Source organism: Vulpes vulpes, chromosome 1, assembly GCF_048418805.1.
Source record: "Vulpes vulpes isolate BD-2025 chromosome 1, VulVul3, whole genome shotgun sequence".
NCBI lineage: Eukaryota > Metazoa > Chordata > Mammalia > Carnivora > Canidae > Vulpes > Vulpes vulpes.
In genome coordinates this window covers 22,985,909-23,013,606 of record NC_132780.1, presented here as the reverse complement: position 1 = coordinate 23,013,606, position 27,698 = coordinate 22,985,909, and the positions used below count along the sequence as shown (strand labels likewise).

At 42.6% G+C, this 27,698-nt stretch overlaps 1 protein-coding gene and 1 long non-coding RNA gene across 3 annotated transcripts in view; both read left to right on the top strand.

The window, feature by feature from the left end:
- Window positions 1–27,698, top strand: part of LOC140599251 (uncharacterized) — a 110,728-nt gene that overhangs the window by 53,409 nt on the left and 29,621 nt on the right. The gene's annotated exons all lie outside the window — the stretch shown is intronic.
- ZNF606 (zinc finger protein 606) lies at window positions 1,361–24,574 on the top strand. Of its 2 annotated transcripts, XM_025984417.2 has the most exons (8): window positions 1,364–1,854; window positions 1,999–2,341; window positions 2,900–3,013; window positions 4,398–4,454; window positions 4,988–5,076; window positions 14,517–14,643; window positions 15,091–15,186; window positions 20,620–24,574. In XM_025984417.2, the coding sequence occupies exons 3-8, from the start codon at window positions 2,983–2,985 to the stop codon at window positions 22,593–22,595; spliced, it is 2,376 nt and encodes a 791-aa protein (XP_025840202.1). In that variant the 5' UTR covers window positions 1,364–1,854; window positions 1,999–2,341; window positions 2,900–2,982; the 3' UTR covers window positions 22,596–24,574. The 2 variants fall into 2 exon arrangements, with proteins under 2 accessions (XP_025840203.1, XP_025840202.1); XM_025984418.2 differs by lacking the exon at window positions 1,999–2,341 and having other exon boundaries at window positions 1,361–1,854.

Genomic DNA, 27,698 nt, shown 5'->3' with positions numbered 1-27,698 from the left:
GTTGAGCATCTACTTTTGGCTCAAGTCATGATCCCGGGGACCTGTGATGGAGTCCCACATCAGGCTCCCCGGGTTCTCCTTCTGCCTATGTCTCTTTCTCTGTGTGTCTCTCATGATTAAATTTAAAAATCTTAAAAAAATAAAATACTAACGTCCAAAACTGGACGCTGATTACCACCAGTGTGATCTAAGCTATCATTTCCCACTTTGATTACTACATTGGTTTTAAGGGGCATTCTGCTCCCTCCCTCACCTTTTTGGCTCATTTTTTACACATAAACCAAAGTGATCCTTTGGTGAGGCCAGAGCTCATTAGTGCTCTGCTCCGAACCGTGGGATGGCTCCCCATTTCACTCAGAATCAGAGCCATCAAAAAAAAAAAAAAAAAAAAAAAAAAATCAGAGCCATCACAATGACCCTAAGGCTGTCTGAAATCTGGCCCCTAATTGCCTGACTACCGTGCTGTTCCCCCAGCTGAGCCGTCGAAACCACGGTAGACAAATCTACAGGCAAGATGGATCAGGAACAAGGAGGAAAAGGTGGGGAGCCAGGGAAGCTCGAGCTGAGGGACACCTCAAACTCAGCCGGGAAGAAGGTTCCAACAGAGTCCCAAAGCGCTGTCACTGGATTTGGGGATTCCAGATTCAGCTAGAGCTGGAGGCTGGGGTTGGTGACTCAGCGAGTGAGGAGCCTTTTCATCCTCCTTGTCCAGGCTTTTCAGGAGTGGTTTGAATGCCGGTTGCCAGGCAGAGATTTCGTTAACCGCGTTCTACGTTCTAGTCTTCAACGCCTCGCAATAAATGCTGACGCCAGATACGTCGCAACGTAGGTCGGTAGGTACTTAGGCTCCGATAAAGCTTCATCATCTAGATAGATTTGGGAACAATCCCTCGCATTCTAAACACTAAGGTTTCACGTGCGACAAGTTCCAAACCAGCCTCATCTGGAAAGGGGGATCAGAACAGCTACTTCCTCACAATATTGTAAATGGTAAGTGAAAGGACAACTTTGGAAGCGTTCAGACCTGCGTCCCGGACGCAGAAAACGACTAGACTTCGTCAAGTTCGCATTGCTAAGCGCAGCTACTCTGAGCCCCCATTTCACAGACCGCACACTGAGGCTCGCGGGGCCGCGACCTACTCAGGCCTTCCCAAGTTGGGCAGCGGCGGCGGGGAGGGTGGTGTAGGCCCAGGACAGAACTGTCTGGCTCAGCGGGGACCGGGATACTACTATACGCCCTGGAAAGACACTGGCGCTGCAGAGGCCAACTCCAGGCGAACAGCTCCCGGTACCTGCCATGGCGGCGCTTCCGGACCAGCCGGAAGCTTACCGTCCAGAACTACAACTCCCAGCAACCTGCGCCGCGCGTCCTGGTCGACGTCGGGGGAGCGGCCGCCATTGTCCACTGCCGAGGTGAGGCGGTCGCTGAGGCTGTGGGGCCGCCGTTTCTGTCGCAGCGGAGGGATAGGAAGGACGGGAAAACGAGCTAGAAGACGCGACTCCGGCAATCCGGGCGGCGCCAGGGCGGATCCCGCACCTGCCCTTTCTGCGCCGGCTTCGCGCTCCCGTTTCCGTTGGTTCTCCCGCCTCCGGGCTCGCGGCCGCGCTGGGCCGGCTGGGCGGACCCGAGGAGCCCTGGACGTCGGGCCTGGCGCGGGGTCGCGGCTGTCGGCCCCGCACGCTTTTGTCTTCCCCGCCGCGCGCGAGGATCCCAGGTGCCCCGCGGGCCGAACCTTGGAGCGGAACAAAAGCCGGACGCCCCCGGCCGAGCGAGCCCGAGCTTGCTAAGTCGCCTGCCGAGCGCGCACTGGCGGGGACCGGCTCACGGGTGGGAGGCTGGGAGCCACGAACCAGGTAAGGCCAGCGGCTCGCTGCTACGAGCTCCTGAGCATCTCTCCTCCCCGGTGGTTGCAGATAAAATCGGGCGGGAGGCCAGGCAGCAGGTGATGAGGATGCCTCTGAGGCTGTTAATGGGCATGCACACCTTTCTTTCCCCAGCGGGTGTTTCTCGTCCGCGCGGGTCCACCGGAGGCGCGGAAGAACGACGTGGAACGTGGGAGGGGAACAGCCCCCATTCCCTTCAGCTTGCAGTGACGGCGGATTTTGTTAAGTTGCAAACAGCGGTGCAGCGTAGTATGCCTACTTTGAGTTTTGGCACAGATCCCGGTGTTCCTGGGGCCCAGTAGGCGTCCTGGTGCCTTATACACACTCCCAGGAAACCCAGAGCTCTGCCAGTTGGCCTTGGAACCCTCAGAGAGGTCTCGGGACTTGCACAAAGACTTGGAACCCAGGGAGTTTGTGGTCTGGGCTCTGAACCAGTAAACAGACAGGCTTGGGCCTGGTAGGTTTTGCAGATTGATTTCTTCTTTCCTTCCCTTCCTTACCTCCATCCCTTCCCTTTTAGGTAAAATTTGCATAACAAAAAATTAGCCGTTTTAGAGTACAACTTAGTGGTTTTGTTGTATATTTAAAGAGTTGTACAATAAAATATTATCTAATTCTAGAACATTTTCATCACCTCCCAAAAGAAATCTTTGCACCTATTAAGCGGTCACTCCTCATTCCTCCCTCCCTGGCGGCTCTAGGCAGCCACTGATTCATTGGGGGTGCATGTAGATTTTACAGTAATTTTTGTAAATCACCAAAAAGTTATTTCGAAGTTGTCACTCGCTGTCTCTTGGGAGCCATTGACAAATTTCCACCCTCTAATCCTGGATTGTGCTCTTTTTTCAGCTTGTTTAACTCCCTTTTTCATTCTGTTGTTTTTGACTTGTAAATTTTGTTTTCTTATAATGCTCCCTGGAAGTCTTCTGTTGTTTCTGTGGATAGGCTGCCTTTTTTGTTACTGGTTCTTCTTCAGAGAAAGGACCACTTTTGTGTTTTCTATTTTTGTCGTTAGGTTGGTACTGCAATTGCATTCCGTGAATGAATCACCTGAATCAAGTGCACCTGGGAGGGCACCTGGTCCATTGATCCTGTGGGATGGCAGCCATCAACCCTTGGGCCTCCTGGGGTGAGTTCAAATTCTGTTTCTTCTGGGCCTCCTCAGCAGTGACCTGCTACTGCCAGGGGTCAAAGTGGCACAGGGGCTGAGGGTTTTGAGGAATTGGAGGAGGGTCTCTTGATCTTGGTATAGAATTAGAACTGAGGGATCCCTGGGTGGCGCAGCGGTTTGGCGCCTGCCTTTGGCCCAGGGCGCGATCCTGGAGACCCGGGATCGAATCCCACGTCGGGCTCCCGGTGCATGGAGCCTGCTTCTCCCTCTGCCTGTGTCTCTGCCTCTCTCTCTCTCTCTCTCTGTGTGACTATCATAAATAAATAAAAATGTTTAAAAAAAAAAAAAAGAATTAGAACTGAGTGAGATTTAAAAAGAAGAAACAACTTGGTTTTTGGTGAAAAGGGAAACTTGGTGTAAAATGCCACGTAATTTTTGTATATTTTATAGTCCTTTCCTAAGGTGTCTCATTAGTTCTAAGAGATTTTCTAATGATTTGTGGGATTTCTTAGAAGACCATCATACATCTGATAAGAATTTCTCTACCACTACCATATTTTTTTCTTGTTTTTATAGCATTGGCTTGTAATTTAGGAACAGTGTTAAATAGTGTGAGGTCAGTGGTATGCTATCTTTAAGTGAGGTTCCCTGTATTTATCAGTAAAGACACTGAGGGGAGTATCTTACTATGTAGATTTTTTAAAAATTAGGTAATGTTAAATATTTTATCAGATACCTCCTTAGTCATTTAAGGAGGAGCCATTTATTTATTTATTTATTTTATTTATTTATTTTTTTTATTTATGATAGTCACACAGAGAGAGAGAGAGAGGCAGAGACACAGGCAGAGGGAGAAGCAGGCTCCATGCACCGGGAGCCTGACGTGGGATTCGATCCCGGGTCTCCAGGATCGCGCCCTGGGCCAAAGGCAGGCGCCAAACCGCTGCGCCACCCAGGGATCCCAGGAGGAGCCATTTAAATATTGTTCTATGGCTATATCACATCAGATTTTCTAATAGTGACTAACATGCATTTCTGATATAAATCTAGCTTTTTTTTTTTTTTTTAAGATTTTATTTATTTATTCATGAGAGACACAGAGAGGCAGAGACACAGGCAGAGGGAGAAGCAGGCTCCATGCAGGGAGCCTGATGCGGAACTTGATCCCGGGATGCTGTGATCATGACCTGGGCTGAGGGCAGATGCTCAATCGCGGAGCCACCCAGGCATCCCAAATCTAGCTTATTATGTTGGATTTTGTCACATGTCCTTGGGCTCTGTTTATGGAACTCTGTTACCCCTTTCAGGGAGACCGATCTCCTTTTCCATTTTATTGCCTTTAGTCACTAGGATTGTTGTGCCAATACCTTTCCTTTACTTATCCTAACCTAATTTCGTGCAGGTATCCTTACGGACCAGTCCTGGGGAATGGCGGCTGTTGACCCGTGGGCCTCCTGGGGTGAGTCAAAGAGCCTGTGTCCCCTTTGGCCATGTTGGCTGCAATGTCCAGGCTTTTCCCAGCAGTGACTTGCCTTGGCCAGGAATCAGACCTAGGGAGCCACCTGGGGATTTAGGGCATAGGGCAGTGGGGAGTGTTTCTGGTCCAGATCTTTCAAAGCTGGAATAGCGAACGATCCGAACACACCACTGGGAGATAAAGTGATGGTGATACCTCCACGAAAGGGGCATGAGAATAAATGTGTGGGCATTTGTGGCTCAGGCCCAGAAAGGATATGAATGGCACTATTTCTCAGAGACGGTGCCTCAGAGCAAAGGGGGACAGTGCAGGGTTCATGTTTAGGCACATTCCTTATCTGCTCTTGAGTCTCATTTCCCTGATCTATAAAATGAGGAGATGAGTTTTTTTATTTGTGTAACAGAGAGGTCCAGAAACCAGTTTTCCCTGAACCCCCCACCTCCCAGGACGAAGGACTCATGTAGGCATACTTCTGGCAGGGAGAGCTGCCTCCGTGACTTTGTTTTCCTCCCCAGCTCTATGTCCTCAGGACTCTGCCTGGCATTTGGAAGAGAACCGTGAGGAGGAGAGGAGGGCCACTGGGCTCCCGACAGCCGAGGTCCAGGTGAGGTGGGCTTCTGCTTTTTCCTGAAGGGCTGTGCTGTTCCCTAAGGTGCCCAAGTTGTTTTCCACCATCCTAGTCTATGTGTTCCTCACTTTATAACAGCTAGAGTTGGGTAGAGAAGGAATCGGCCAGAAGTTTACTGCTTTCTGAGCACTCAGAATTCAAACAATTTTCTATGACTTGGAGCCACACTATTAATTAGTCTATTCATATTCCTGAGCCCTAGCTGTGCTGTGTGTTGTTTTGGTGGATGAGGGGCAACCCTTTTGGCTGGAAGTCCCCCTTCCTCCTCCTGCCTTACCTCATGTATTCAGTACTGATTCAGTTTGATGGTGTCCTGTGAGCTGTCTGCCTGCTGGGAGGGGAATGTGGACAGGTACAAGCCCAGTCCTGAGGGATTCTCAGTCCCCTTTCCAAAATGATTCACTCAGCTCCTGAGGGCTCATGGCCTGCTGGTGCTGTAAATGTGGTTCAGGATATGAGCCTGAGATGCTGGGGGAGGCCCCAAGCCTTGAAAGAGCTGAGCCCAACTGATGTCTTAGGAAGTGGGTCAGTCTGCATAGAGTCACTGGGGCACAGAGCAGCTGGAGTCTTTCTGCTGTGGTGAGAGTGGCTGCCCAGGAGACCTGACACATTTGCACCAGGAGGTGAAGGGGATTCATCAGCCTGGTAAGCAGGGGTCTGGCCTTTTATAGCACCACCAGTGTGTGGTGTTGGGTGGGGGGTGAGGCAGGGGTATTGCATGACCAGCATCTGGGCGAAGGCTGACCCCAATTAGAATTTAGCATGGAGAGCCTAGGATGAATCCAACCAGGTTCTGAATGCCTGCTGCAGAGCCAGGGGTCCATCCTGGTGGTATAAAGAGCCTCTTAAATATTGGGAGTAGGAGGCGCCACTGTCTAAAATGTGGCTGGAAGGATGTCCCTGGCAGGAGTGTGGGGAGAAGCGGGTTGTGAGAAGCAGGCTTGCATTTCAGGTCAGTGTGACCAGGGCCTAGGAGCAAGACCTAAGAAGTATTAGGGAGTCAAAGCAGGGGAACTTTATGACTGTAAGGGCATAAGAATGGCTTCTGAGAGAACTAGGACAGCAGAGTTGATACGGGAAAGGTGGCAGGAAATAGGATAGCAGAATAGGTAATATTGGAAAGGTGTCATCTCCCTTTTTTCCTGCCCAGCCTCTTCATTGGTGGCAGCCACTTAAAAACAAATTTTTTCATAACAACTTTATTAAAATATTCACCCTTTTAAAGTAAATAGTTCTCTTGTTTTTCATATATTCACAGAATGGGGCAAGTATTATCAACCGATAATGTACTTCTAGAGCATGGGTGTATATCACCCCAAAAAGAAATCCTGTACCTATTAGGAACCCATGTTCCCACCACCCTCAGCCCCTGACAACCACTAATTTACTTTATCTATTTATTTTTCTATTCTGGACATTTCTCATAACGGGAAATTCTATAATATATGGCCTTTTGTGTCTGGTTTCTGTCACTTAGTGTGTTTTTAAGGTTCATTTGTATTGTAGTACACATCAATATTTTATTTCTTTTTATAATTCAGAGGCAGCCATTTTTAACTTACTGTTTTTGGTTCCTTAGGGTTATCTCTATGTTTCTAAATGAGAGATTTTTATCTTGATTCATGAAATTTACATTTACTTTATTGACTGCATACTATGAAAGGTAAAGAAAAATAGTTTCATTACTATATTTAGATTTTTTAAGTTAAAATAATGGATCAAGCAAATAAGAGATACTGAGCTATAAAAATATTAATAACATTTCAGGTTTATGCCTCCCTCCCCAAATTGAAATAAAACGTAATGAAATCTCCCACAGTTTCAAAGCTGACAGATGAAGTGCATTGCAAGTATGCTACCCCCACATAGCGGTACTGCTGTCCCCAGGAGGCAGAAGGGCCTGAACCATGTGACACAGAATGGTGGTTGTCTGACATCATAACTCGGGTGACTATGATGCTCATTGCTGCTATGATAGTTATTTTTAGACTCTAACAGAATCAGCAGTGAGCCAGGCTGAAAGATGGGCCCCAAATCAGTCGCTTGGGAATAGAAGTTAGCTGTACTAAAATGCTGTGAAGAAGCTTAATAACCACTGGGCTGCACTCTGCTGTTAATTTATGTGGTTTCTGAGAATTAGGGTTAATGCTGAGAAAATAAAATGGAGAATTAAAATAACAACACCCTTCAATGTCTGAAGAGTTGTGATTTCTGAGAACATGCTCCTGGCCCCCTCCCCACACTCACTTCGGATTTTTCCTTGTGGGAAACTCAAGATTTGAATCATGTGAGTTTTTGTATTAAGCAAGGTCTTCAGGAACACTAACAAGAGCTCCGTATCCCTCCCTTGTTCCCTCCAAATTAAATACTGAAATAAAGCATTCACCTGGTGAAAACATCAAATGCTGTCATCCCTTGTTACCTGAGTAGTCTGTTCTGGGCAACATGTCAGATAGTGAAGTTTCAACTAGTGGAATCCCAGATCTCATTATTTTGAAGAATAAGGAAAGTAATATCCCATCTAGAAAAATCTCCACCCAGTTTCCTCAAATACGGCAGCTCTCAAATCCCTGTATAACAATCCACCAATGCTTTCTGCATGATAAACATGCACATAACAATAATCTAACACTCTGCACCCATCTCTGATTGTCTTGAGGATGTACACATAGTTGTGTTTTCCTTGCCTGCAAAGAGCTTGCCCTGAAATATTAATGAAATTCTGAAGATGCGAAAGAACCCATCTGAATTTCTCTAGATTCCATGAATGAGCCAACTGTCCATGATTTCAGATAATGCAGGAACTGAGATCCATCTCAGCACCCTCTGCATCTTCTCAAACTGCACCATGGTTTAGATGTGTAGCTGGTTAGGAGATTCCCTGAAGTGCTGTAGAGAGCCCTGGTGAGGATTCATACATATGTGTAGGAATGATTACAGGAAATTTGGGCGAGGCATTTTCAAGTCATCCTAGCAGATGCTTGTAAAGTGCAAGTTGAGGTATGGTTGCCTGAGAATGGCTTACTCCATCCTGTCTTGCCTTCTAAGGTCCCTCTTGTCCACACAGCTGATGAGACTGGGCCTTTGACTTCTCCTATCTCTTCTGTTTCACCTCCAGTTGTGCTTTTGCATATTCTGCATCTTTAAGGCCTGCCTGAACTGTAGGCCCCAATATTAGGATATACCCAGCTGTGGGTCTTTTTCTCTTCCTGTGTGGTAGTCCATGATTCCTGCCACTCTGATAACATCTACAAACCTGGAAATACTTGTTTATTTCAAATGTTTGGACAAATCCCATAATTATAGAAAAGTATGAAAAGTAATCAAACGTCTCTATTATTCTGAATAAACAGTTATGCTTTGTCATATTTGCTTAGTTTTCCTTTTATACATTCTATTCACATTTTCCACATTTATGCAGAATGACCACTTAGGGTGTGTACACAGCTAATTTGTTTTTATACTCATTCATAGATAATGTTTCTGTAGATGTCAGAGATATTAATATTCCATTTTTAAAAGATTTTTTCTTAAGATTTTATTTATGAGAGACAGAGAGAGGAGGAAACATAGGCAGAGGGAGAAGCAGGCTCCTCACAGGGATCTGGAAACCCAGGATCACGCCCTGAGCCAAAGACATGCTCAACTGTTGAGCCACCCAGGCGGCCCTAAAATATTTTTTAATTTTCATTTTAACCCATTTCTGTACCCAATGTGGGGCTCGAACTCACCCCTAAGATTAGGAGTTGCATGCTCTACTGACCAAGTCAGCCGGGTGCCCCTATTCTATTTTTTTTTTTAAGTAATGCTTTTCCTGCCTGTAGCTTTTCTACACCTTTCTTGCTTATTGAAGGCCAACTTTAAGGTCCATCCATGTGATAAATCCATTTCTTTTTTTTTTTTTTTTTAAGTCCATTTCTTTTGCCCCTGTTCATCCCTTTTATGGATGGGCTTAGAAGTTCCCTGCCCCCACCAGTTTTGCTATTCCAGGGAAAGCTGTGTGGACATTCTTGTAATTTCACTTTGAGCACATGTATAAATATTTATGTAGATATGCCCCTAGAAGCAGAATTATGCTGAGTTGTAGGGTGTGTGTGTGTTTTCAAAATGACCAGTGCTGCCATAAGGCTCTTTGAAGGTGCAAAGCCTCTTCTCACTACTCTGGAAGAGTGCCAATTTCCTTGCATGTTTGCTGCCACTTAGATCTTTTAATGTTTGCTTACCTCAAGACCCAAAAGGTATATTACTTTTCATTTCCTTGATCACTAGTGAGGTTGAGTATCTTCATATCATTACTGCTCATCTGCATTTCTCTCTCTGCATTTCCCAGATTTGTGTAGAATCAGACTTGTTGATAAGTAGGCATTTACATGAATTGTGGATTCCTTTTTTTTTTTTTTTTTTTTGTATTGTGGATTCTGATTCTTTGCCTTGTATGAATTGGTTTCTCCTAGTGTCTCTTAACTTTGTGGTGTCTTTGATCAGTCAAGTGTTTTCCAGGATATTTTTGTCAAATAGATCTGTCTTTGTTTATGGCTAATATTTTTGTGTCTTCTTTTAAGAACCCTTGTAGAAAAAATCTGTCCTGTCCTATTCCTTTATTTTTGTTCTGTTTCTGAGGCCTTCTGTTACATGGTGGGCCTCCTGAAGCAATTGCTGTGTCTTCATGTTCAATGAATTTTTGTTCTTTGAGAGCCTCTCTGGTGTCAGCCTGTCTTGTTTTATACTGAAATCTCCAGTTGGGGAAGTGGAATTGCAGTTCATTGAAAGTTGGATGTAGCTGTGGCCTCTATTCTGTTTTCCTTTCAGCCTCTGAGTTTGGTCTCCTCTTGTGCTGTATGTACTTCTCTTGGCTCCAGGGCGCCTCTGTCTCTGTTCCCTAGGAAAGAGCAGTGAGGCATTTGAGCATCCTGCATTGCTATGGCTGAGCAAGTTTGGTTCCCCATAGGCCTCCCTTCGTGTGTGTGTCTGTGTCTATGTCTGCATCTGTCTTCCGATAAGTCTCACTCTAAGTTCCAATGGAGCTGGTTGAGCCAGGATCATCAAGTTGCTTATGCTCCTCCCTGTTTCCCCGGGTATGCAGCTGGCTGTCAGGCCACAGATCTCCCTGCCCCACATCCTGGGGAAGAGGTTTCAACTCCGGGGTTTCAACCTGAGCAACCTTAGAACCATGCACAGTCTTGTGTGTGAGAAGGGTCTAAGCTGTGTTGCCCAAGTATAAGTCCAACACATCTGGTGGTTGTGCTGCCCACAAGGTGGAGTGGCTCGTTGGAAGGTGGGACAATTAGCAAAGCTGTCCTGAATACAGACTCACCTCCTTACTTGTTTTCATCCTGGCTCTCACTCCTGCTTTCACTGTATCATTTAAGTTCAGAGTCTGAATCCTCTCCTGGAAACCTCTTCCACTGTACCCACTTCCAACGTGTGGGCCTGGAATCTCCTCTGCTCAGTTTCCTTGGTCCTCAGCACTTTCATCTGTAACCTCATCTTGCAAGAATGTGTGGAACACCATGTGCCAAACAAAGGCCTCTTCTGGATATTTCCCTGTCTTAGAAAACTTTGGCAGGTTTTTAAACCATAACATGGAATCTGAATCTTGTATTACTTCCTGTTACCAAAAATTACTGCAAACTTAATGGTTTAGAACAATATAAATTTACTCTCTTGTTCTAGAGCTCAGAAGTCTAAAGTGAGTCTGTAGGTTCTTGGCAATTAGCCAGCTCTATCTTTCCATTGATACTTCTTTTTTGACATACATTGTTATGTCTTCTCCCCTTCAGATATCAATAAATGGTAACACTTTTTGAAGACCAAAAATGGGGCGGTCTGTAGGGCTGTGTTCCCTCTGGAGGTTCCAGGGGAGAATCTGCTTACTTGCTTTTTCAGCTTCTGGAGGTTACCTGCATTTCTTGGCTCATGGTCCCTACCTCTGTCTTCAATGTGCATCACTCCAACCTCTGCTTCCAGTGTCACATCTGCTTTGACTAAGACCCTCCTGCTCCCTCCTTCATTTATGAGGACCTTTGTGATTACATTGAACCCACCTGGATGATCCAAGATTATCTCCCCAAATCCATATTCTTAACATAATCACATCTCTGCAAAGTCTCTTTCTCTTGTTAAGGTAGCAGTCATAGGTTCTGGGATTTAGGATGTGACCATCTCTTGGTTGGGGGGCATTATTACAAACACCTGTGTTCAATAACAGCAACTTTCAGCTTTCTGCCTGCCTCTTCATCTATGCTGACACTTGAAAAAACTGAACATCTTAAGGCAAATCTAAGCTATTCTGTCATTTTGTTTATAAACACTTATGTGTATATTTCTAAAAGAGAACATTCTTTTTAGAAAACAATATATCAATACCTTTATCACACACAACAAAATTAACAGCAGTAATTCCTTATTATTAGCTAATACCTAGGCAATGTTCATTTTTTCCCACTTGTCCCCAAAATATCTTTTATGATTGGTTTGTTCAAATAAGGATTCAAACAAGGACCACTCACTGTGTACTTCATATGCTGAAGAAACTAGTCACTTGTCCTGTTGGTTTACCTGATTTTGCCCTCTTGATGTCATTGGTTGAGTTCTTTTCCCTTTGTCTCCTTGTAAACTGATAACTGGGCTAGAGGGCTGAGTAGATTCAGGTCCCATATTTTTGGTAAGAGTACATCATAGGTGGTACTAGGTCCTTCCTCCTGTGTTGCGTTAGTGGGCACAGGTTGTCTGGTGGTCCCATTTTCAGATGAGGTGATGGATTAGGCTAATAGCTCCCCCTCCATCAGTCTTCATGTTATTCAGACATGTTCCCTGTCTGCTTTTCATGTGTGATTTAGCAGTCATTGATGATCACTGCCATTGTCCACTATTTGATTAAATGTTGCAGAATCACTCTGATAGTTTGAATCCTTCAGTGTCTATTAGATGTAGTTCTTTGATTCCTTTTTAAATTTGTGCATGCTGGGATCCCTGGGTGGCACAGCGGTTTAGCACCTTTCTTTGGCCCAGGGTGCGATCCTGGAGACCCAGGATCGAATCCCACATCGGGCTCCTGGTGCATGGAGCCTGCTTCTCCTTCTGCCTATGTCTCTGCCTCTCTCTCTCTCTCTCTCTCTCTCTCTCTGTGACTATCATAAATAAATAAATAAAATTTTAAAAATTAAAAAAAAAATAAATTTGTGCATGCGGGTTCCATTTCTGTATTGGGAGGAGTGGTTGGCATGGTGGTTAACTTGTGGCTCAGTTCACCAGCTTGACCCCTTCACCTTGTTAAGTGTAAGTGAACTTGGAAGCCATCAAGTAGATGCCACCCTCTGGGGAGATGAGATAGTATGAGGTGAGCACACCTGGAGCACCCTGGTTAGAAGGGATGATTGCTCGGTGAAAGGAAGCACCACCCACCAGGGAAACTGAGGCCTAGGCAGGTCTGCAGAAGAAAACCAAGGTATTGGCCTTGATGAGTCCAAAGGGTTAGGCAAAGTTTCACTGTGAGGTTGCGCTCAGCAATTTTTTAAAAAAGATTTATTTAATTAATTAATTTATTAATTAATTTATTTATTCATGAGAGACAGAGACAGAGAGAGGCTGACACGCAGGCAGATGGAGAAGCAGGATCCATGCAGGGAACCTGACATGGGACTCGATCCTAGGTCTCCAGGATCAGGCCCTGGGCTGAAGGCAACACTAAACCACTGATCCACCCGAGCTGCCCCTGTGCTCAGCAATTTTAAGTGCTTTTCAGAGTCATGTAATTATTGCAGCAGAATCAGTTCTGTGTTTTAAGCCAGGCGTTGTGTGAAGGTGGAGGGGGAGCAGTTGAGTCTGACAGAGCAAGGCTGATACACTGAAGACCCAGTCACGATGGCTGACCCTGACCAGAGATAACAAGCTCAGTTTGTGAACCTTGAGCTGGGACAGAAAGGAAGGTCATGGGAAGGGCAGTGACATAGCAGGCTGGGAAGGCACCGGTAGAAGCTCACAGGACACTTGCAGTGGAAATTCACAGACACAGGGGTAGGCCAGAAAGCCAATTTCCAGACAGATGAGAGGACCTAGAAGCCATTGGAGCCTGTGGGGATTCTAACATACTAACCATGATGGATACCTCACTCCCACTGTCACCACGGGGAGGGCATGCTCTACTCCATCTGGATGGGCCTAGGTAACAAGTTCACATTGATTTGCTTAAGAGCTCTGTGAGAGGAGTGCCTGCATGGATCAGTCCATTAAGCATCTGCCTTTGGCTCAGGTCATGATCCCCAGGGTCCTGGGGTCGAGCACCGCACCTGGCTCCTTGCTCAGCAGGAAGTCTGCTTCTCTCCACCCCTGACCCGCAACTTGTGCTCACTCACTCGCATGTGTTCTCTCTCAAATAAAATCTTTTTTAAAAAAGAGAGCAGGGCAGCCTTTGGGGTCAAGTCCTATGTCAGGTTCCCTGCGTGGAGTCTGCTTCTCCCTCTGCCTGTGTCTGTCTCTCTGTGTCTCTCATAAATAAATAAAATCTTAAAAAAAGAGAGAGAGAGAGAGAGTGCATTGGGATGCTTGGGTGGCTCAGCGGTTGAGCGTCTGCCTTCAGCTCAGAGTGTGATCCCAGTCTGGGGATCGAGTCCTACATGGGGCTCCCTGCAAGGAGCCTACTCCTCCCTCTGCCTATGTCTCTGCCTCTCTCTGTGTCATGAATAAATAATTTTTTTTTATTTTTTTAAGAGAGCACTGTGAGGGATGCATTCATACAAAAGTCAGACTTAGGTTGTAATTCCTCCTCCCTTCTAGTTAAGTATTCCTGCTTCTATTTTTCCTAAAAACCTCTCCTGGAACATTTTAAAACTCAGGTGCTTTTTGATGGCAGCTGTAGCTGATTCTCTTTGGCATGGACTGCTCTGCTCAAACCTGTCTCACTTTTAGCTCCAGTCCCTTGGGACAGGAATGAACTGAGAGTGGAAACCTCCTGTTAGTGGCCAGGAAGACAGCCTGTGAATATTTACATCCTCCTCTCAGGTCCTACATCGACATGTTTAGCAGACTCCAACCCAGTGCTTGTAGTCTGGTTTCTTCTGGTCCTGGCCTTAAGTATCTTCATCTCCGGAGAAGAAGGGGGGCACTTCCCTGGTGGTATTCCTGTCCATACTAACCAATATTACTAGAATTAGGTAAGAGTCTTAGGAGAGACCTGCTGATCTTCATTGTGGTTACTGTGGGCCCACATACCTAATTCCCTAAGAGTACATCCCAAATACAAATCCCTTGGGTTGCTCCCAATGGGACTTGATCCAAATCAGTTTACAGTACTGAACATATCCTGGACAGTTTCTCTATATCCTCTGTCTTCCCCAATGTGATCAGCCTCACTCCATCCCTAGAGAACATGGGAGGGTGTGGTTGCAGGCTGAGGGGGAACATCTGTGCTCTTTTAGGAACCAGTAACCTTCAAGGATGTAGCTGTGGACTTCACCCAGGAGGAGTGGGGGCAGCTGGACCCTGTTCAGAGGACGCTGTACCGTGATGTGATGCTGGAGACCTATGGGCATCTACTCTCTGTGGGTAAGGCTGAGCTATCTCAGTAAATGAAGCTATTTCCATTGCATTACCTTCTACTACTCTGTGTTAGAAAGTTCACAGGATGTAACTATGTGGTAATGGATATTAACTAGATTTATTATCATTTTACAATGTATACAGATACTGAATTGTGTACACCTGAAAGTAATATTATGTAATAGTCAGTTATATTACAATTTTTAAAAATTAGCAATGCGTAACACCAATAACAACAACGAATAAACACTCATTGGCAAATTACACACGTAAAAAAGGCCTCATGGAGGTCTCAGAAGGACTAAGATGATCTTGAGACCTGACATTCAAGGACACAGTCCTGATGCTTATGAAGCACGAAGTGGGAGAGACCGTGCTTATTCTGCCCAAGTGAGAAGTCAAGAACAATAGGCAAGGGCAGTTTACAAGGCTTTGTTTTTCCTCCATGCACAGGGAATCAGATTGCCAAGCCAGAAGTCATCTCTCTATTGGAGCAAGGAGAGGAGCCCTGGTCAGTGGAACAAGCATATCCTCAAAGCACTTGTTCAGGTGAGGGCGGGCCCCGGGTGGAAGCAAGAAACTTTCCTGTAAGTCCTCCTTGTTTGGAAAATGGGCTGAGGCCCTGAGGAGTTACCTTCCTCAGACATTCACAATTCCCTCCAAGGAGCTTTATGCCATGTATTGACTTTCCTGCAGCTGTTGATTCAGAGGAAAGATGCCCACCCTACTGACAGTTTTTATGAGCTGCCGTTTCCCTTCCCTGTCATCCATTCTCCTGACCCTCTCATACTCTCTCTCCACTGCCCCTTTCTCTGAGATGATTTCTTATTCACTTGCATGTGTTTTAATTTGTTCTTATTTCCTTTATTGCCAAACTTGTAGCCAGGAGCCAGAGACTCTTCTATTTCTTTTGTTTAAAAAAGGGTTTTTGTATAGGTGATGTATTCACATGGTTCAAAAAGCCCAGAGCTACATAGAATGAGTAAGCTGAAAAATTTCATTTTCTTTTGCTGCTGTTAATCCACATTATTCTTACCCCCATCCCATACACACATAGGGCACGAACAAAGGTAACCACTTTTTTACTAAAAATTTTTGAGCTATTTTCTTAGTCGTTGCCCTAGGGATTATAATTAACATTGTAATTTATAACTATCTAGTTTGGATTAATACCATTACCTTTGATAGTCTACAAACTCTCATTCTGTATATCCTCCCCCATTTATGCTGTTACTGTCACAAATTACATCTACATAGATTTATAATTATTGCTTTGCTTTGTTTTTTAAAGCAGGAAAAAAGTTCTAAACAAAAAATGCATTTATAACATCTTGTTAACTATGTTACTGTAATTGATGTTCTATATTTTGACTTACCGTCTAGTGTCCTTTCATTTCAGTGTAAAGAACTCCATTTCTTTTAGGGCAGATTTGCTAGCAGCAGACTCAGATGGTGTTTATCTGGGAGTCCTTTCCTTTCCCCTTCATTTTGGAAAGAAAGTTTTGTCAGATACAGAATTCTTGGTTGACAGTATTTTTCTTTCTAGCTTCTGTGGTTTTTGAAGAGGAATAAACTGTTAGTCGTAAGAGGATCCGTATGTGATAAACTGCTTCTCTCTTGCTGCTTTCAGGATCCCCTCTTTGGCTTTGGCTTTTGAGAGTTTATTATGATGGGTGTTCTAGATTCTTAGGAATATATTAGAACTTTTCAAAACTCCTGTGAACCATCTTACCCCTCAGCTTTTTAAAAATCTTTTTGGTTGGGGATCCCTGGGTGGCTCAGCGGTTTAGTGCCTGCCTTTGGCCCAGGGTGCGATCCTGGAGACCCGGGATCGAGTCCCGCATCGGGCTCCCTGCGTGGAGCCTGCTTCTCCCTCTGCCTGTGTCTCTGCCTCTCCCTCTCTCTGTGTGTCTCATGAATAAATAAATTTTAAAAAATTAAAAAAAAATCTTTTTGGTTTTATGTATTATTTGCCTCAGCTATTTTCCATCATCTCAGGCAGTAGCAACTTTTTAATATATTGCCTGCGAATGTTTGACAAATACCTGCTCCCTAGAGGCTTTTAGGTCCTGACAATCTTTCAAGAGAGGTCCTCCACCAAGTAGGTCAAATAATGACTGTTGTTTGGGAATAGGCTTTGGAAAACCTCTAGCTTCATTCTGTTCTCTCTAGTACCAGAAATATGGGTTGTTATTTTCCAAGGCTGCTGCTGAGCTGGGGAGCCAGAGATGGGATAGGGTAAGTTATAATGCTGCAAAGTTCACTGTTACAAAAATACAGCTGTTTTTCTTGAATAAAATCTTCCTTGGGCTGCTTCAGGACTTTGGTTAATTTATAGAATTTTGAAGACATTGATTGATAGTTTTTGCTAATGCTGTGGTTGCTTTTATAGAATGGTGACATTTCAGAGGCCCTTATTCTTCCATTTTTTACTGACCTCTTGCCCCAGATAATCAGTTTTAATAATTTCTATTGTATGTTTCCAGAGTTTCTTTCTTTCTCTCTCTTTCTTTTTTTAAGATTTGATTTATTTATTCATGAGAAACACAGAGAGGGACATAGGCAGAGGGAGAAGCAGACTCCCTGTGGGTAGCCCAATGCAGGACTCGATCCCCGGACCCTGGGATCATGCCCTGAGCCAAAGACAGATGCTCAACCACTGAGCCACCCAGGCATTCCTCCAGAGTTTCTTTATACAACTGTAAGCATATAGGGATATGATTATTTTCACTTTTTTAAAATTTTCACTTTTTCAAAAGTAGATTATGGTATACACTATTCTGTATCTTGCTGTTTTTAATTTAACAACATGCCATAGCCTGCTCTTAAGTTCTGAAGTTGGATGTCTTCCCATCCATTCTAATGAAGTGGGGTTTTTTTGGAGTCTCATCAGTTGCCCCCATTCATATCTGAAATGTTCCATCAAGGGCTCAAGAAATCTGGTAACTTTAAGTCTCCTACTCCTTGTGCTGACTATTCTGAGTTACCATCCTGAGCCCGGTGGTTCCACCATCCCCATCCTTATGCTTCTGCCATCCTGCAAATTATCTCGAACATCTTGATTGCGATAAATCAGTAATCTCAGCTCTTTCTTCTAGATGATGTTTCCCCCTCCTCTTGATGCATATTCCTGGTACTAGCCTTCTGTGAGTCCCCACTAAGCAGGAAATTGAGAAGTCCTCAATTTTCCTCTCCAAGAAGTAATTTCTCTTCTAACTCCTGAGATTTTCCTGCCTCTGAAATGTCAACTGTGTCATTCAGCTTCCAGCAACATCACTCTCAGGTTCTTTATAAAATTCCTGTTCAAGTTAATGAGGAAATTCTTACTTTATTAGCTACCTCAGGTGTTATTTCTAGCTATATCTCCCTGAAATCTTCCATTTTGAGGTTGTCAGTAAATCTATAGTGATTCAAATAGCCTTTTAAATAACTCTGACTAGATTTCAAGACCTTCCAATTTTTTCTGTTATTTTTCTCATTTTCTAACTAGTTCATGCCATAGAACAGCAGTCTATCTGTATTCAACCAAGGCTTGAAGGCCAAGCTCATGTCATTTCGCTTGTATGAAACTTTCTAAGGTTGTTGTCAGTGTTAATCTCCTTCTCCAGCCTCCTGCCCATTCAGCATCTGCATCTCCTTAGTGTCTCACTGATACACTGTCATCACATAGATTCTAACCAGGTTAAACCATACTTTGTTGTCTTGTCTCTGGTTCTAGATACTCAGCCCACCAGCACTGAATATAAAATTGGACAAGAATTATTCATTTGGTCAGCTGCCATTTTTTGAATCATGACCTGAGCTGAAGGCAGACACTTAACTAACTGAGATACCCAGTGCCCCTCTTAAAGTTTCTATTGGAAGGATTCAAAGAGTATATGAAAATCATTCCCTAACTTTTAACTAAGCTTGAAATTTGTAATCAATGCCAGTTTTTGAGCAGAGTAGAGCCCCTGTTGTAATGGACGTGGATAGTAAAAGGAAGGAAATGGTGTATAGTAAGAAGTAAGAAAAACCTAGAGAAAGAGGACAAGGGTCTAGGTCCTGTCCAATATCTGTGGCTTTAGACCATGTGATAGGGTGAATAATGACAACCTCCTACCCCTATCTCCAAAAAGATGTCCACATCCTAAACTTATTATGGTACTTATGGGGCAAAGAGGCTTCTTGGTTGTGAGTACTTTTGGAGATGGAGAGATGATTTTGTATTAACTGAATGGGCCCATAGTAATCGCAAGGTCCTTGTAAGAGTGAGGCTGGAGTGTCAGAGACACAGAGAGGAGATGTGATGATGGAAACAGGCTGGAATGATAGTCTTTGAAGATGGGGAAAGGAGCTGTAAGCCAAAAAATGCAGGCAGCTTCTAAGCAGGAAAAGACAAAGGATATGGGTTCTTCCCTAGAGCTCCTAGAGGAAGCTACCCTGGTTTTAGCCCAGTAAAAGTCATTTTGGATTTCTGACTTCCAAAGCTGTAAAGTAATAGGGTTGTATTATTTCAGGCTGCAATATGTATGGTAATTTGTTATAGCGGCAGTAGGAAAGTAATACAGACCCCCTCAGTTGTTGGAGGATTGATTCCTCAGCAGTGATGATGGGTGGCTTCCTTATACTGAATTAGCCAGACATTTCACTGGATTCACAATCTCATGGAATCATTGGAAATGTCCCCTAAGGATAGTGCAGAGCCAGCATTTAATCACATTATATCAGGCTATAACTCCCTTGTTTTCATCATAATACATTGCCTTTCAAGTCTATCTCTTTTGTCATTTTCCTACAAATGATTCTGTAGTTGTTAGAATTGTAACTATAGGAATATCCTTAAAGCATGGTGACTTTGGGCTGATGAATTTTGTGTCATTGACTGAACTAAATAGGAAACAGTGTGATAGTATATTATAGATAACATCCTTGCTTGAAACTTTTGTTGGTGATACTTTCTCTTAACCCCACCCTCTCCTTTTCTGGGGAAACTGTGAAAATAGGGGAGGATATTATAACATAGAAATGAATTAGGACACTTCAATCATTTGAACATTAGTTAAAGACCTGGTTGCTTATTTATTTTTTAAGCAAGTTATTTCTTACACTTTTTCACCTTAATAGTATCCATTGTGTCCTTTTGTCAGGGATCCCCCAGACTACCCTTAGGTTCAGTGATTCCCTAAAAGGACTCAAAAGATTCAAAAATCATTATACTCAGGGTAATGGTTTATTACAGTGAAAGGATACAAAGCATGTCAGCAAAGGGAAAAGACACCTGAAGCAAGTCCAGAGGAAACCACGTGTAAACTTGGAATAGTCATTCCCAGTTGAAGTTGCAAAGGATACATTTAATTCCTTCAGCAGTGAGTTGAGACTACATGTATGAAGTGTCGTCTTTAGGGAAGCTTGCCTGAGTCTAGGAGTCTAGGGTGTTAGTTAGGGATAGGATATTTGGGTACACAGTTCCTGCATAACTGACTGCAATCACTGAACCTTCAGATCCCCAGAAAGGAAAGCAGATGTTCACCATAAATGACATTTGTATAGACTATTTAGAGATATGGAGACACTGGGCTTTAACGTCTCAAGTATACAAAACACTCTTAGACTATTTCAAGACCTAAATTCCTAGTAGTTGGCCGAAGGCTGGTCATGAAACAGGCCTTTGTGGGAATGTGCAAAGTTTGAGCAATTCAGGCATGCAGTTAACTCTTTACTGCACATCCTTATTCTGGTCTTCTTTCCATGGGAAAATACCCCTAAATGGTTTTTATTGGTTTCCAGTACACACTTATTCTGGTTAACATTCTTTTTGTTTGTTTACTTTTCACTATTCTCCTTTTCCCTGTTGTGATTGTTGTGTTACAAATCTTTTTGAAAATAAATTCACATTTGCCTTTTCAATAATATGGACAATAAATCTCACTTTTTCACTCTGTTCTTCCTAGAAGTTTTTCTTACTGCTCTCATGGCTTTTTTTTTTTCTGATTATTTCAGAATGGATGAGAAAACTTGAAAGCAAAGCATTGATCCCAACCCAAAGCATTTTTGAAGAAGAACAATCCCATAGGATGAAGTTGGAAAGATACATATGGGATGATCCTTGGTTCTCCAAGTTAGAAGTCTTGGGATGTAAAGACCAATTAGAAATGTATCACATGAACCAGAGTACAGCTATGAGACAAATGGTCTTCATGCAAAAGCAAGTACTCTCTCAAAGAGGTTCTGAATTCTGTGAACTTGGAGCAGAGTATAGCCAGAACTTAAATTTTGTTCCATCTCAGAGAGTTTCTCAAATAGAACATTTCTATAAGCCTGATACAAATGCTGAAAGCTGGCGGTGTAATTCAGCAATAATGTATGCAGATAAGATTACCTGTGGAAGTCATGATTATGACAAAGCCTTCCACCAGTCCATACAACCTATTCAGCCTGAAAGGATCCAAACTGAAGATAATCTTCTCAAGTGTGCGGATGCTGTTAAATCTTTCAATCATTTACTACATTTTGGTGATCATAAGGGAATGCATACAGGAGAAAAACTCTATGAATATAAGGAATGCCATCAAATCTTTAACCAGAGCCCTTCATTTAATGAACATCCACGACTTCATATTGGAGAAAACCAGTATGATTACAAAGAATATGAGAATATCTTTTATTTCTCATCATTTATGGAACATCAAAAAATTGGTACTGTAGAGAAAGCATATAAATACAATGAATGGGAGAAAGTCTTTGGGTATGATTCATTCCTTACTCAACATACAAGCACTTACACCTCAGAGAAACCCTATGAATATAATGAATGTGGGACATCTTTCATCTGGAGCTCTTACCTTATCCAGCATAAGAAAACTCATACTGGAGAGAAACCCTATGAATGTGATAAATGTGGAAAAGTGTTTAGGAATCGTTCAGCCCTTACTAAACATGAACGGACTCACACTGGAATAAAGCCCTACGAATGTAACAAATGTGGAAAAGCCTTCAGCTGGAATTCTCATCTTATTGTACATAAAAGAATTCATACAGGAGAAAAACCTTATGTATGTAATGAATGTGGGAAATCTTTCAACTGGAACTCCCATCTTATTGGACATCAGAGAACTCATACTGGAGAGAAACCTTTTGAATGTACTGAATGTGGGAAGTCTTTCAGCTGGAGCTCCCATCTTATTGCCCATATGAGAATGCATACTGGAGAGAAGCCCTTTAAATGTGATGAGTGTGAAAAAGCTTTCAGGGATTACTCAGCCCTTAGTAAACATGAAAGAACTCACTCTGGAGCAAAACCATATAAATGTACGGAATGTGGAAAATCCTTCAGCTGGAGTTCCCATCTTATTGCCCATCAGAGAACTCACACAGGTGAAAAACCCTACAACTGTCAGGAATGTGGCAAAGCATTCAGAGAACGCTCAGCCCTCACTAAACATGAAATAATTCATTCTGGAATCAAACCTTATGAATGTAATAAATGTGGAAAATCCTGCAGCCAGATGGCTCACCTTGTTAGACATCAAAGGACTCATACTGGAGAAAAGCCCTATGAGTGTAATAAATGTGGAAAATCCTTCAGCCAGAGCTGTCACCTTGTTGCTCATCGGAGAATTCACACTGGTGAGAAACCCTATAAATGTAATCAATGTGAAAGATCCTTTAACTGTAGCTCTCACCTTATTGCGCATCGGAGAACTCATACTGGAGAGAAACCATATAGATGTAATGAATGTGGGAAGGCATTTAATGAGAGTTCTTCCCTAATTGTACATCTAAGAAACCATACTGGAGAAAAACCATACAAATGCAATCATTGTGAGAAAGCTTTCTGTAAGAATTCTTCTCTTATTATTCATCAGAGAATGCATAGTGGAGAGAAACGCTTTATATGCAATGACTGTGGAAAAGCCTTTAGTGGTCACTCAGCCCTACTTCAACATCAGAGAAATCATAGTGAAGAGAAACTGTGAATTGAATTGATAGATTTTTTTTGTACATTTAGTAACACTTTGAAAAAGGAAAAAAAATCCCTATAAATCAAGAGAGGAAATGTTTTAGTAAGAATTCAGGAAAACTCCTCTTTTATTCGAGAGAAAATATCTGCTTAGAAGAAACCTGTGAATGGAAAGACTGGGAAAAGCTTTCAGCAGTTATGTAGCCTTTATTTAACATCAGATAATTAGAGTGAAGAAAACTCCAAACTCTCATAATTCTCCACCAGGAGTCCTACTTATGGAACACGAATGTAGGGAATGAGACTTCTTTTAGTAAGAGATCTCAACTATTTGTGGATCAAAGTGCATTGTTAAGGGGAAAACCTTGTTCTGGGAAAAGTTTTCAACTGAAAATATACTGTTTTGAATCAAGCTGGAATAATGGATGGGAAGATTTATAGTAACATCTTTTGCATAGTTGTGGAAATACAGATTTTGCTGTTTTAGAGGGAGGATGTGGGTGCCCTTTAAGGAATAGAATATGAAATACTATAAATCTGAATTTAAGAAAAAATAGTATTAAATGGGATATTTACTGTTGATCAAGATTAACCTTAGAAAAGATTAGTAAATGAGATTACTAATGGTGGAAAGATAATTACCTAGAAATATGAGACTGACGTTGGAACAAGAGGTGACAGTTTATGACCCAGTGTGTCACTGTCCATGGTTTACTCATGGTTGCATTGTTGGAAAATTCATTTGTAATTTGTGTTAGGCAATCACTATAAGTTATAATGTGGACACTGCATCAGTATACATAATGTTAAGGAATGAAAAGGACAAAACTGTACATATATATCTATAATTATAACCTCTAAGAAATGTATACAGATTAAGACTGGAAGGACCCATGGAGAAATTAACCTGGTTAATTTAATTTTTTAAAAAAGTTTTACAAACACATACAGCACTTATTATGTGCTAGGCTTTGTTTTAAATGCTTTTCAAATATTAACTTGTTCAGTCTCCTTAATTCTATGAGATAGGTACCATTATTATCCCAGTTTTACAAATGGAGAAACTGGGGCAGAGATGTTGAGAGACCTACCTAAGAACACACAGTTATTAAGAAATGGAACTGAGATTGTTTGGCTCCAGAGTCATGTTTTTAACTACTATGTTATGCTGCCTCTCAAGTGATTTTTTTCCCCTATTTTTCCCCTTTTGTTCAGTTTTCTATAGTAGATATTTAATAATAAAAGTCCATAAATTCCTAAACAATGAGAAATAAAATTACCTGGCTCTCTATCCTGAATGATTTCTGGTAACATGAGAGCTCCTCCCTTTGGAATATGAAATCTGGATTGGACATTCAGAATCACTGCATTTTCTGGGACGTGGGTTCCCTAGGATTTCACTACCCATAACTCTGAGAATTACAGCACAGCAATGGCTGGAAGACTCAATGGACATTTGGGCAATGCTGAGGAATGCCCCTTGATGGGTTTAGACTGGCCTTCATAGGACAGAACAAGAGACACTACTGCACATGGGAGCACTATTTCTCAAGGTCTCCCTCAAATTCAGTGTTTATGCTTTATCTTCTCTACATGAGAAGATTCTTTGATAGTAGGGGGGCTTCAGAAGGGAAGGGAGCTCACCAATTCATCAGAGTGAATGCTCTGAATACTCCTAGTAAAGGCAAGATACCTAAGAAGATTTTAAGTGGCTTCTCTCCAGTTCACAAATATTTCCTGTATTTCCCCTAAAGTAGGGCTATAACTAAGAGTCAACAATCCTTGTATATGCTTCAAGGATATTGGTTAGAAATCTAGGATACAAAAGGTTCATCTGGTTCTTGGTTGAGAAAGTGGCCTAGCGGTGTGGGGAGGCAGTGCTCACCATCTGATTCCTGTAGCTGGAACTCATAATTATGTAACGTCTGATTGAACCTTTCAGGGTTCAATACATAGTGGTCACCCAATAAATGTTGCAGGAGTAAGTTAACTGAATGGAATTCTCATGTGATTTGTGCAAAGATAAAGAGATAAGATAAAGATTTGTGCAAAGAGCTTTAGAGAGAATAGAATTAGCAACATCTCTGTTAAGAGAAAGCACTACATATCAAGTCATACTGTAGCTATATGGGTATAGTATTCCAGTACCCGATGTAATACACTTTGAGCAAATCCAGTTTCTCTGATTTAGGGACTCCAAAGGATCTCATAATTCATATACAATATTATATAAACATCCTGACAAGTTATATATTACCCAGCTTAGTATCTTTTAAAAAATAATTTCTAAAAGTGCCTCTTCTGGCCCAGCCTACATCACAAGTCAAGAGAAAGTCCCAGACTTCTGCTTCCTCAAAGGACCCCCTACATCCTTACCACTTAAAACACAGCCTTACATGCAGAGTGTGCCTTAGATGTTCAGGACTCCCAGCCCCCTCACCTCCCTTATTCTAACCCATGTGTGGCTCAGTTCATTGTCCCTCCCCCCTTTTTAAGATTTTATTTATTCATGAGAGACACCAAGAGAGACAGAGGCAGAGGGAGAAGCAGGCTCTATGTAGGGAGCCTGATGTGGGACTCGATTCCGGGACTCCAGGATTAAACCCTGAGCCGAACACAGACACTCAGCCACTGAGCCACCCAGGCATCCCAGTTCATTGCCCTTTTGACCACATCTTCAACTCCTCCCGAACTCTGGAACCTTCTGCCGGGGCCAGTTGGAATTCTTAATTTGGCCATGAGCTCTCCCCTTTCACCTTCCTGTTGTGGTTGAAGCTTGGGTCTCCCCTATGCACAGTGTCTCTTATAATAGTGCCAGGGGGTGGCTCCTTTCCCTCCCACTTTTCTCATTTGCTGCTTCTAGATTGTTCCTCCCTTTTCTCTAAAACTTACCTCTGACTCTTAGGACATGAGACCGTCACTCTTGATTCCTTCATTGCAGTCAGCTATTTGGGGTCTACATATCAAAGATTTCAGCACCTGCTTTACTGCATCTAGAACCATCGCCATCATAATGCTTCCTGATTCCATCATCCATCTAAGTGATCCCACAGTTCTTTGACCGCTGTGCTCATGGTTTTGTAAACCACTTTTCACTCCCATTGTCATCCCTAGGACCATACCATTACTAGTGACTGGAACACCTCCACTATCCCTTTTTTAAGCTGGTTGGCTATTTAGTATCAAGATTCCAATAGCCCTTGATTTAACCTTCCCTCATGCTCACTGCCAGCAGATGACTTTGCTTCTTATTTCCCCGAGAGAACAGAAGCAATCAGAATCCTGCCATAACATCGACCCACCTTCCACAGTGTCCATGCATTCCCACTGGTACCTATATACGAACAGATTGGGTTGGCCCTAGAGCCTGTCTCCTCCATACTGCTCAAGGGCATTGTTATAGCAAGTTTCCCCTCTCTTGTGTCTTCAGGTTTTCCCTACATACTGGATTATTCCAATATGCAAACATGCTTTTAAAAAAGAAAACCCGTTGATACCACATCCTCTTCTAGCTTTGCATAATTTCTCTGCCTCGTTGTAGAAAGCAAAATTTCTCAGAAGTTGTCTGTTCTTGCTGTCTCTACTTCCTTTCCAATCTTTCTTGAACCTTCTCCAAACCTACCTCAATGCCAGATGTCCTCCACATTGCTAAACCTAGTGGTCAATTGTTTTTTGCCTTCCCTGACATAGCATTATAGATAATAGATCATTTCCTCCTTAAAACATGTTTTTCAGGGATGCCTGCGTGGTATAGTGGTTGAGCGTCTGCCTTTGACTCAGGTCGTGATCCCAGGGTCCTAGAATTGAATCCCACATTGGTCTCCCTGCAGGGAACCTACCTTTCTCCGTGTGTCTCTCATGAATAAATAAAATCCAAAAAACAAAACAAATATTTTTCAGCTGGCTTTCAGGACTTCCCTCCTGATTCTGGGACATTCTTTATTTCAGGTCACTTGGCTGTTTCCTCCCCCACTTTCCTTACCTCTTAATGTTAGGACATTAAGGGTGCCCTGTTTCCTACCTGTTTACACCCTTGATGGTCTTGTCTAGTCTTGAGGCTTCAAATACCACTGGTATGCTGATGACTTTACTTTTACGGCTACAATTTGATGAGTGTTGAAGTACTTTCACTTTTCCAAAAAGTTCCTTCATATCTCTACAGTTCATTCCCACCCTACCCCACACCCCCAAGCCTTGAGCAACCACTTCTCTGCTCTATCACTACATATTAGAATTCTCTTTTAGGCTTTTTTGTATAAATGGAATCACACAGTATTCTATTCATATACTTACCTTTGTGTCCAGAATTTTTTGCTCAACATAATGGAGGTTTTTTTGAGGCTCATCCATGTTATAGGATGTATTGGTAGCTTAATCCTCTCGCTCTTCTCTCTCTCTCTTCTCTTTCTCTCTCTCTCCCCCCACCTCTTTTTTTTTTTTTTTTTTTTGAGTTGAATTCCATTATGTGGATGTGCTACCATTACTTATTCTATTTACCTGTTGATGAACATTAAGTTGTTTTTAATTATTGGCTATTCTAAATATAATTGCTATAGACGTTCATCTACAAAGCTTTTGTATATGCAAGTTTTCATTTAGGTTGTGTAAAAACCTAGGCTTAGAATAGTTGTGTTTTGTGTTAAGTATATGTTTAAGTTAATAAGACACTGTGGATCTTTCAATCTGATGTCATTAATGTTTAATATTTTGGGAAATTTATGTCTTTTTTTATGATAGTATCCATTTTTTAAAAGATCAGGAACAACAAAACATTTTTGCACAAGGAGGATTAGATAAGGAAAAGAAAATAGGAATTGAGAAGAGCATCATAAGAGATGAGAGATCAATTTTTGAAGGCCTGTGATATGCTTAAATCTGAGACCAATGCTTTTGTGTCAGTGGCAAATGGTAACAGAAATGAAAGAAGCAGAATGATGGTAGTGAGGCTTTATAAGGATTGGTAAATATAGAGAACAAGGAACAAGCCCTGCCAGTCCATAGGATTCAGGCTCTTTCTGCCTGGATTTCTGTTAAACCTTGATTAAGATGCTTCTGGGGCACCTGGATGGTTCAATTGGTAAAGCCTCGCTTTGGTTCAGGTCATGATCCCAGGGCCCTA